General features: G+C 41.4%; 1 protein-coding gene across 22 annotated transcripts in view; it reads right to left on the bottom strand.

Moving 5' to 3' along the window:
* PBRM1 (polybromo 1) overlaps positions 1–12,033 on the bottom strand; it is a gene marked incomplete at both ends in the record, with an annotated part of 57,187 nt that overhangs the window by 26,843 nt on the left and 18,311 nt on the right. For 21 of the 22 annotated variants that reach the window (XM_079540429.1, XM_079540428.1, XM_079540435.1 and 18 more), the window contains 4 exons: positions 818–923; positions 2,160–2,436; positions 4,918–5,015; positions 5,694–5,835. In XM_079540429.1, the coding sequence (XP_079396555.1) occupies positions 818–923; positions 2,160–2,436; positions 4,918–5,015; positions 5,694–5,835 (623 nt within the window). Of the gene's footprint in view, positions 1–817; positions 924–2,159; positions 2,437–4,905; positions 5,016–5,693; positions 5,836–12,033 lie in introns of all 22 variants that reach the window. The other variant, XM_079540417.1, reaches the window with a different exon arrangement.

Raw genomic sequence — 12,033 nt, 5'->3', positions numbered from 1 at the left:
GTTGGATGTCAGGGAGAAGCTCTTTCCTATGAGAGTGGTGAGGTGCTGGAACAGCTGCCCAGACAGGCTGTGGATGCCTCCTCCCTGGAGGTGTTCAAGGCCAGGTTGAATGGGGCCCTGAGCAGCCTGGGCTGGTATGAAATGTGGAGGTTGGTGGCCCTGCCTGTGGCAGGGGGTTGGAGCTTCGTGATCCTTGAGGTCCCTTCCAACCCGGGACATTCTGTGATTCTGCAACTGCACACAGTTACTCTCTTTAAATTTTTCTGTGCAATGTAAATCTTCTCAGCTAACTTCTAAGCAGATGTGAGTAGTAGCAAATTAGTTTTTACGGGCAACAGCCCCAAGAATGGACACTGTCACAAACTTTGCTTCTGTGTTTTCAATATTCTCCAATTAGACGTCAAATTTCCTTCATCATTCTGTGGAAATCCCAGATATCTGACCAGGGAAACTATGGTTGACTCAGTTTGTGAAGCATCTTACTTGTAAGCACGCATTACAGAGGTGTTTCTGAGTACACAGTGTAGCATCTAACATTTGGATAATATGCCACATCAATCCAGCAGCTCTGAACTTTTCCTCCTTCATTCTGTTACTTTTCTTAGAAATTGTGATATGCAACAGCACATACAAAAACTAACGTGCATGTATAAAAACCACAGCTGGCATCATCATTTTGAAAATAAAATCATGCTTTGCCTGACAGTGTAAAAATGCAGACAACATCTCCCATTTCAAAAGGATGAGTCTGCCAGTCTGTATTCCTGGATTGGGCAAGTGTTCAGTGGAAGCACAGCAATTGATAACGTTGTCTTACTTAGCTTTAGTTTAGGGGATGCAACATCATCATCTTCAGGCAGTGGTCCCAGTTCTTTCCTTTTTTCTTTGAGGATCTTTTCCAGCATATGGGCATCATTGTATACCTATTGATCAGTCATCAAAAACAAAACAAACACAAAAGCAGGTTTACTGTGTTTGCCTCACACAGTATGAAGAACTTTCCTGATGCACTCTAGCATAAGGTGATTAACTTTCTGGCAGTAATTCCTGCTGTCTCAGGGTGCTGAGATTTAGTCAAATCCAGACCTTAAGGACAAGTTTAGTACTAGTCCTCTTGAGACATTTAGATGCTATTTTGAAAGAGATTAAGGCAAAAATCAGCTATGTGGTTGAAAAGAAGGCATTATTTCTCAATTATACACGCTCAGCACATACATAAAGGTAAGCAGAATTGATAAACATAAATCAGTGAGATACGAAAGTTTGATAAATTAGCCAATTAAACTTTCTTTTCCAGATTAGAAAACAAGGTTGTCTTATCAACTTCCCTATCAAATCATTCTGTTCAACAACAATCTCTCCAACTAACGCAGCTCCATTACAGAAGAAATGCCTAGAACAGCCCTCCTGGGTCTCCAAATCCAAGTCCAGCGCAGGCAACTGTTTCTGTATGTCATCTGATCATGTTTCTCATTAGCATAACCAGAGGTTTCTTACTGTCACCCTGTTCTGCAACATCAAGCTTGCTCACCTAGAAAAACAATTTTAGCTCCCAAGCATTCTCATGACCATCTATGCCCCTTTCTATCCAACATCACCTTACATCCCTCTTTTAACTGTCCATTAAGATATATTCATAAGTGAAAAGCATATTCATCTCAGATTACTTCTGCTATGCTAACAAGTCCATTCCTCTAGTCTGATCTTCCACATTCTCTACTTCCATGATAATGACGTTGTTTTTCTTTCGACTAATAGATGCCTTTTCAGAGGTTCTGAGCTCCTGAACAAGTGCTGGTGACCCTCCACAGTGCAAACACCTTAATGTGATAAATAATGAAAATTCAATAACCAGCTCAGAGTTATTACTAACATACAGGAGATACTCAGCTGACAGTTCTTTGTAGTGAAGCAATAAGCCAAGTGAACAGGAAGTAAGTGCAATCTTCATAGTTAAATAATTAAGGGAGCATGCTTCTCTTCATATTTATACAATTACATAGCAAATCAGAATTAAAAACTCAAGGAGAAAGAAAGTCACATTTCCGTTCTACCTAAGTAAACATTTACCATAAATAGGAGCTAATAGTCATAGCTAAAAAAATCCAACTACGTATCTGCAAACAAGGTTACGTGTGACTGCAGAATCAAAACAGTACCTGGGAGCCTTCCTCATTATAATGCCTTGCATTTCGGAACATGAGCTTCATGTCGTCAATCATGGCTTCTTCCCCTACATACTTATCATTACGGATGTTGTGTTCTATCATTTTCAAGTCCATTGGCTCTAAGATAATTTTATAGTAATCTGGATAGTCCTTTTTGGATGGCTTAACCATAAACAGGTCGCAGAGCCGTCTGCCTGTGCCCGACTCTCGAGCTTCCAGAACTGCGTTGTACAAGATCTTCATTCGTTGCTTTCGCATGTTCTTTTTACTGTTAGGTCATGGAGAAGAATAAAAAGGGAAAGAATAAATGCTGAAGGCTCTTCCAGCACTCCTATCAAAATGACATTATTCTCTAAAATAAGAAAACAAGCACAACTTTAAGACAGAGTAGTAGAAATGCAAGTCCGTGCTGGATTTCCAAATGGATTTGCAAATAACGACAGCACCACTATCAGTACTCTGCTAAATAAACAAGAAACCATCTTTAGGATATTATTTCCCCCCATTTCCACCTTGTTTTGAAACATTCTACAGAATAAATCACTCGCTTTAAAAAATGAAAATACAAAAGATCAGATGGAGTTCTGAGCACTTTCCAGCTGCAGGGAGAACTGATCAGTCAGGAGCGAACACGTGAATCCAAGAACTCAAAAAATACAGCAATCACTGCCTTCCTGACCATCTCTGCTGAAAACAGAACATCAAAGATGTGAGACATTAATCTATGTGTATTTCAGCACCTTTTGCAGTAACAGATAGCAAAGATATTGAGAACATAGGAGGAAGATGGCCTGAATTGCCAAAACACGTCAACCACACTCAGAGCCACAAGTCAACCTTACCAGTACTGCAACACCCACCCTGAAAAGTGGTCACACCTCCATACCAACACCACAAATTCCACAGCCATCCTATGTGTGCTGTAAGGATTGGGTCATGAAATCTGACAGCATAACCAGGATGAAGATTGTTAGAAGGAAAAATAGATAAATCAAGTCCTGCATGGCTCCCTGTACATACACTACAGGGTCTGTAACAAATCGGATGGAAGAAGAAAGCTTGTGTTACTACTATTAAACTCAGATACCATGGCACATTTAGAAATGCATTCTCCACAAAGCATTTTTGAACCATCTTTCAAATTGCAATCTCTACAAAACACTTATTCAGGTAGACGTAACTTCAACTATTTCTATAGACATCAACAAAAAAACCATCTACGTTTGCAGAATGTATAAAACATCACTGTGAAGCAAGCCAAACTGCATCGTAGTTTTTCCATCACCTGGCTCCTTCTCAAAGATATTCATCTGAAATACACCTAATCTTGTATGGCTTTGTGCCTCTAATACTGCCTGCAAATAACTAACAAAATTCATGTTCCAACATGTCAGAAAAATCAAAATGGATTGCCCATATAAAGAACTCCCCTCTCCCTTTCTACCTTCACTGTTGGATGCTGTTAATTAATGGTTCACAGCAGCAGATGAACAATACCAGAACAGTTACACGGTCCTTGAATTCCATCCACACTTTAACATGCTTCCAAAATTTACCATTTAGTCTTACCAAAGTGGGTGATGCAAAAACAAAACAGACACATCAAAAGCCTTGTTTAGACAGCCCTTACATCTGACAAGTGAAAGGGGAAATTCGAACAACACCATCAGTAGAAAACACTATTACTTTCTCAACAGGATGCATTTTGCCTGGTGCATTAACATTTTCTTTCAATATCTTGCAATTCCTCCATGCTGCACCTCTGTTACCACCAGCTTCCACAGTCTTCTTTTACTTGCTACCTCTCAGCAAGTCAATGTGATAGCAAATGCTGAACTGACAGCATCAAAAGCACTTTAGGTTAGACATAAAATACATACAATTACCTCCCTTACCTATGAAGATTTTTTCCTTCTTTTATCCCTCTTAGATGACAAGGTCTGACAGATACTCTCTTTTAAGCATTTCAGTATTCTCTTGCACAGGATCAAAGCACTGAATTTGAAGAACACTGATGACAATTTGACTTGGTTCATTAGATACTGAAGATCACAACAGTGACAATTTTTGCAATTTTTTCCTTCTTGATCTTCATTTGATGTGGTGGTTTGCCTTACCTTTCTGCTTCTTTTATTTTTTGCTCACATCTCTGGGTTGCACCACCTCCTAAATCCATGCTAATGTTTTCCCCGTGCAGATTTTTCTTCTGTGTAAGCGATGCACTTACTTGATTGCTCTTAAGTAGATCTTTATTCATTCCCTTCCTCCCCCCATAACTGCTGTCATTTTGACATTAGGAAGAACTAAAAATAGGGGAGGCTGAACATCTAAGAGGGATGTTGAACTGCAGTTTCACACATAGTTGCTACACTTGCAATCATGTTATTGAAAGTCAGAACTTCCTTCAAAAGATAAGGAGAGGCAGAGAAACAGTCCAAACATTTCTGCCAAGATTTTCTCAAATGGTTTAGAGAATGGAAGAAGGAAAACGTATGTAAAGAGACATCAGTGCTTCCAGTGCCCACTTATTACAGTTCTGTTGACATCTACTAACTAGCCCAAAAGGAAACTAATGTCAACAAACAGTTTTTAACTAACTAGAACAATTAATGAGATTAAGTTTCAGAGCTATTCAATCACTACACAAATGCTAGAACACAGCCTAGTGTTCTCTAAGAATAAGCAAAGAAAATAATAAATAAACAAAATAGCAATGTTAAGGTCTACAGGAGACTACAGAAGCACACACCTTTTCCTTTTGGAGCTTCCAGTATCAGATGTAGCAGAAGAAATCATACTGTCCCCATCCTCAATGTCATCTCTCCGAGCAAGCTCCTTCTTCTTTGCCTGAAGAAAGGACAAACGGCTGAAGTCACTGCTGGACACGTTCAGAACAATGTTAAAGACCAGATCAGATGCACAAGATAAAATGCAGCTATGTGTTTTCTGCACATAAAGGCAGATGCACCATCAAAATATTTCATTTATCTATTTAATGTGAGTTTGCAGACACAAAATGGTCACTGAAGTTCTTAGGGGAACAATTTGAAATCTAAGCCATTTCAGATTACAGCACGTAGCTGGATCATCTAATGAAATCTTCAGCATCCTCCACCTCCCTGTATTTAACTGTAAACTGAAATTAAAAAGGGGAAAGAGAGAAATACAAACAGCATTTTTTTCAATTTTCCTCACAACTTTATCAGGTTAGAAGCTGTGATAAGGAATAAGAGTGACCAAGAGACCAAGGTAACAGTTATACTGGAGGAATCACTCCATGCTGCTCTTCATTCCCACACATCACCTCCTAATCAACTACTTTTGGAAGCAATTTTCAACTACTATTTAGACATTATAGGACACTATGGAACACATGATCAACAAGCCAATCACAGCCAATAAAAACACTACTGCAAACACTACTGCAAACATGAGTCTTGTTAGAAATTGGTTTGGAAAAATATTACTTAGGGAAATAAATTCATATGAAAAGTTACATCCTTTTGATTGTTCTACTGCAGGTACCTGCATAACCTGCTGCATTTTCAGAACTCTCTTATAGATGGCAGAATTGGGGACATTGTAACGCTTGGCATTTTCAAACATTAAGTTCAGGTCAGCCTCCAACTGATCTAATGTTTCATACTCGTGGTTCTTCAGTTTAGCTCTGCAAAAGAAGAAAATTACAGATTACTTCACACACACAGCACCAAATCATACTTCAACAGCTTCATTTTTGTGAGAAATCCATATCCAGACAGCTCTTGTTATGTTCTTCCGATGCCACAATATCACCTTGCCATTGTAACAACACTAGATAAACACTTCTTTCTGTGTTCCCCCAAAGATGGCTGTTTGTTGATTGGTGCCTCACCTGCTGAAATATGCTTCTGGAGAAAGCTGGAAGGGCCAACAGCACAAACAAGCTTTTCACACGCTTTGAACACAAGAGAACGCAACAGAAAATAGTAACACAAAGCCAAAAACAAGCAAAACAAACCAAAAATAATCCTCCCATGTTCTACAGTTGTACCACACTGTAGAATCCTTCTGCTGGTAACATCCAACCAACTGCTAATTTCCTGGGTTCCAGCTGCATGTGCCCTACTGAACAGTAAGCGCCATCTCACAGCTGAAGAACTAGAGAGCTCTCAGTGGCTATGAGAAAACAATAAAAAGCTTTGGACAAACATCCTAGACTTAAGATGTGGAGAAAATTACTTGTTATCCTCATCTATAACACACCATCCTGGGTCCCTACATACTGCTAAGATTCTAAGACATTGGTGTCTTGTTAACCTTTGTGTATTATTTTCTGGCTTATTTTTGGTATTTCCAACTGAAGTCACGCATAGCAGAATCACACAGAAAGGTTCTCCTGTCAGCATCACTCACTGCCATTCCAAAAATGGACAGTTACCAAGATAGCTTTCATTGCAGAGCGGCAAGAATTAAAATAAATAAAAGAGGAAAAAGGGGGAAAAGGAATTTTTGTACCAATGAAACTGTCATGAAGCAGAATCCATCTCCATTTGTACAACATAAAACTCCAACAAAAGCTATCTGCCTATGGTAACAAGTATGTTACAGTATTAAAAATGACTAATATTAAAAAAAAAAACAAAAACCCAAAACGTGAAATTCAGGATTTCTGTCCCCAAAGCCCCTGGCTTATGATGCACATCCTCATAAATACTCAGGACATAAATACTGCTTCATGCTCTCGCCATCGTCCACTAACAAACCGTACAGGTCATGCCTCATCTCCTCCAGCTAGCCTGATTGCTGGCTGGTATGGAAAGCAAAATCTAGGGAGCAAAGCACACAGGGAGGCTCTGCAGTCCAAAAGGAACACTGAGAAGCCACCACAGAACTGCAGCACACGAGGCTTGTCCATATGCAAAAGATAAAACTTTGGTAAGACAGCACTCAAGAAAACACAGAACAGAAATACTTAAAAGAAAATTTGCATCAGAAACTCTCACCAATAATCCCAATTTTATCACAAACACTGTATGCTCTTATTTATTTCAAAATAGAGTGATTTAACAACACTCCAATCTGTCACATGTGAATAGCAGTTTCCAGCAATTTCCTCCTTTACTGGTGCTAGTATAAGTGTTCATAAATCATTTAAACTTCCAAAGGATTAATGAGCAACTAAAATGATGTCCAAATAAACACAATTCTGCCTCTTTCAACGGAAAAAAAACAAGCACCATCTAGAGTACTTAGGAAACAAATGCTACAAAAATTGAGAAAAGCATGTCCTGTGCAGAAATGAGTTCACAGGAGAGAAATGCCACCAGAACTCCTCTCCTTGGGACACAGGTAGCAGCTGCACTGCCTATTTCCAGGGGATCTCTCAGATGGAAGTGATCACTCACACTGACAAACTCGCAGAACTGGGCTCTAATTAGGCATCTAACAATGTGAAGACCACCTCAGCTGCCTTAGCTTTGCATATTAAATACTTCATGTCTAAAATACCTCAATACTTTTCACTGCTACAGACAACCATTACAGGAAAAGCAGCCATGCTCCAGCAATCAGCTATTACTAAGCCTTTTTATATTACAAGATCTGCTCTTGGTTCATCCCCTGAAAGCAGGCCAGCCTGCACACATCATGCCTGCCTTCCACCTCTGCTCAATTTCTGCTTCAGCATCAGCAGCACGCAGTTTGTCAGCATCCTCACCGTGTTTGCTTCTTCCAGAAAACTAAAGTTTAGAAGGACTCAATGGCAGAAAGAACTAGAAAAATTGCTAGTCTCCCAATTAATATAAGGAAACAATTACAGAATCACAAGTCTGAACTCTGCACGAGGTATAAGGCCAGCTCCTGAACAAGAAACACAGAAGGCCACCTCTCAACAGAAGTACCACTTTTTCAATTCAGATTGCTTCTCCTCACTTTCCCTTAGCACCGCCTCTCTTTGTTTGGAGTTGTTCTGCCCACAACACAAACTGCGCTACGCCCACATCAAAACAGATGAAAGTAAGCTGCAGGCAGAACAAGGCAGCAGCATTTCTTAGGGTATGTATCCTACTAGCAACAGTTTCCTTTCCTTAAAAAGGGACAAGGGAAGACAAGGAAAGCTTTTTTCAGTTTGCTTTTAGTTTCTCACTGCAGTGGTCTGATGGTAACAGGCAATAAACTAAATTAACCTCCCAGTTCTGGGTCTGCCCAGCCCACAAGGCAACCAGCAAGGAACATCCCTGGCCTTACATCAATCCAGGAGCATTTTCCATCACATCTCCTCCCTCCACTGCTCTATGGAGCAGCAGTGGGACTGCAGCACGGTGAGCTGAGCTGCCTGCTGGCATTAAGCGGCCACAGTGGCAGACGGAAGGAAAATTTGCAAGGGATTTTAAATACTAAAGAGAAGAATTTTATCTTCAGAATATTTTCCCAGTTGGCACATGCATAAGTTAAGCAAACTGCAATACAATGATATATTATTTTTCCAAAAGTTATAATAAAACCTTAACCTAAGTGTTACTTTCAGCTATTAGTTCCATAAAACATTCAATTTAACCCAGAGAGCATCCTCTGCCCCTTCAAGGTTAAGTCCCACTGATCAGACAAATACATTTATTCTATTTTCAACTTGAGTATTAAATCTAGAAGTAACAAGAGCCAAACAAATTTAAGCTCCAGGAGAATCTCAACCCAGTGAAACAAAGTTTATATTCCTATGACACATAAAGTTGGATGAAGGTTCCTAAGAAAAGCTCACAAGGTTCTTAAGTAGCGGATGTCACGCAGAACAAACTGCTTTCCATTAGACCACAGAATCATAGGGTGGTATGGGATGGAAGGGACCTCTAAGGTCACGCAGTTCCAACCCCCTGCTGTAGGCAGGGACACCTCCCATAGCCCGGGTTGCTCACAGCTCCATCTGGACTGGCCTGGAGAGCTTCCAGGGAGGGGGCACCCCCAACTCGCTGGCCAACCTGTTCCAATGTCTCACCACCCTGACAGTAAAGATTTCTTCCTAATATCTCGTCTACACTTACCCTCTTCCAGTTTAAAGCCATTTCCCCTCATCCTGTTGCTACATGCCCACATAAAAAGTCCTTCCCCAGCTTCCTGGAGCAGAAGACACTGGGGCATGCCTATGAAGGCACTCATCTCTCACATGCAGACAGGAGAGAACAGCTGTTAGAGAAATCCCCAGTGGAATAAAGCCTCATGAACTTGCCTTCAGGATCATATTTACTGATGCTGTAAAATTTAAGGAGAAACACAGTTCTGGTAAGCACGTCAGTATCTGACACCTGCATTCCATGTAACAGTAAGTTTGGTGCGTTCCTGCGTTAATTCCTGACTACTTCTCCGGGCAATGAATTACTGAATTACTTTTAACAGTGCTAAATAACCTCCATACTGCAGAATTCTAACATATCTTAAAGTCAAAGTCTGTTTAAAGACTCTGCAGCCCTGCACCTTGCTCTATTCAAGCTGAGGCAGGGAGTATCATACCAGTGAAGACAAACACCCCATGGGAGGGAATGAAGAGTGAGCCAAACCTGTCTCATCCATGTTCACTGTCAGAACAAGGGCACAAAAAAGAGGGAATTCCATCTGAACACGAGACTCCTTTCCTGAATCTATGATGGCTGCCAAATGCTGGCATGGTTACCCAGGTTGGCCGTAGAGAATGGGCGATGTGCACAGTGAGGTGGCTGGTAGGTGGCTCCATTCCAACCCTGGCTTCTGTACAGAGCAGGGCAGGAGGAAACAAGGAGGACACTGCAGCCATGGAAGGATCATTTCCTGCAGCCAGAACAGCCTGAGAGCAGCGCCCAGCTCATGCCACCAAGGATCACAGTGCTCAGTGAGTGATCAAGATGCTGGGATAGCTGTTATCTGCTCGTTAAACCAAACACACCCAGAGCTGTGATATGCTAGAGATGATAAATCATTTAGTGTGGATTTTCCTGCATTTAACACACACAGACTCCTGAAATACATGATTAGCTGCAAAAGATCTTATGGCAGTAGACACTCAGCCACCCATTTCACAGTGCACTGTGGCAGCATAGCCCAAATATCCATGTGCCAATGCAGCAATCACTAGGAGACTGGGATGCCAGGCTGTACACTAACACCCTTACTTTGTCACTACAACAATTAACCTTCTGTTAATTGTCCCCATCTTGTCCCTCTCTAGACCCATTACCTTCTTGTCCCCATCTAGGACCATCAGGTGCACACCTTGAATCTGCATCTTCAAATACGCAAACCAACAGTAATCATCTACTGTCCCCTCCCCTCTAAAAAAAATATCCCCTCCCCCCCAAAAAAAACAAACAAACCCGAAGCAAAACCCAAAAAACCCTTCCATTCCCTAGGAATACCAACAAAACCATGCTCATTTCAGTTTTCCCTAATGCACAACAAGTAAGTAACATATGCATGACTTCAGGGCTTTTAGGCATAATAAAGGAGAACGCTACGTGGTATTTAACAAATAACTGAATTTCAGAATTTGCTAAAACTACTTAGACAATTATAAATACTTCATATTATAAATATTATAAATGTGCACACACACTATTTCTAAAAAAACTGTGCTTTATTTTCCAAGCTCTCAGGTAATGAGAAATATCATCTTCTTCTGAATTCCTTTATACATTTGCATGCCATCTTTGGACTGCCCCAGCAGCCAAGGGTAACTTGACTACTCTGTAAGGGAAACAGAAAAGCAGCTGCCTTCCTAAGGCAAATTATCATGTACTAAGCACATTTTCAAAGCAACATTTCTCCCAGTTAAATCCATATATACATAATTAGAACCAGTGCCCTTCTGTACACTCAGATTAAATGCTCCCTATCAATGATGTTCTCAATTTCATCTTTTTTCCCCAAAAAAATGTGCTGGGTGGTTCCTTCAACAAAAAATGCTTCCTTTGTCAAGTCAACAGCTGTACTAAGACAAAAGAAATAACTGCTTTAAAGCCATTGACGGATAGCTAACCAGTGTGGGATTTTTCTACTTGCTTCCCAAACCTTTATCCCATGACAACAGAGTAGGCTGGCTGTTCCATGGAAGGGGAACCAAGCACACGAAAGTGGTCAGCAGGGCAGAGACCTTGCCAGCCGTGAGCAAGCAGGTTCAACCTAGAATCCAGGCTGAATTTCGGTGACTAGGCAAAGGCAGGAAGCCAGGCTGGCAGGTCAGGGTCCTGTCCAGGGATGGCAGCCAGGGTCAGACAGCCAGCAGCCATCAGGCAGGCAGGGCCTGTGCACAGGGACACAGCAGGCCCAATTTCAGTCTGGGAAATCAGCCGGCAGGACAGAGTCTCAATAAGTAGGGGGGATCAGTGGGAGTGCATGGCCAGGCTGTGGTGTGCTGGAGCACACACTGCTACCACACAGCCCAGGGCAATGACTGGAGCCCCAGGGCTGAGCTGTAACAGGGCTCCTGGGTCCCAGGGCTGAGCTGTAACAGGGCTCCTGGGTCCCAGGGCAGGAAGCTTGGGCCACTATTCTGGGCCACTAACACTTCTCATGCACTCAGCACCTTGACATATCCAACCATACTAGCTCCATCATAATAGCTTCTCTCACACCACTCAAGGAAGACGATGCTCGATGTTCTTCTTTTAAACCTGGTTTTTAACCAGTAACTGTGCTCTGAGAGCTGATGAGCTTCAATGGCTCATAGATTTAGGAATGGTGTGTTGCATGAGTACTGCACTCCAGACTAGCTAGATCATTAATGAAAATATCCTCCACAGTTGGACTGTGACATAGACAATTTGCTTTGCTGAAGACTATTAATGTACAAACCACGGCAGTAAGAGGTAAGCAAGCCACTGGGGTCAAGGAAAGGGCATAACATAGGGCTCTGCAGAAA

The sequence above is a fragment of the Tetrao urogallus genome (assembly GCF_951394365.1).
Source record: "Tetrao urogallus genome assembly, chromosome: 10".
Classification (NCBI taxonomy): Eukaryota; Metazoa; Chordata; class Aves; order Galliformes; family Phasianidae; genus Tetrao; species Tetrao urogallus.
This window is presented reverse-complemented; position numbering and strand designations above follow the sequence as displayed.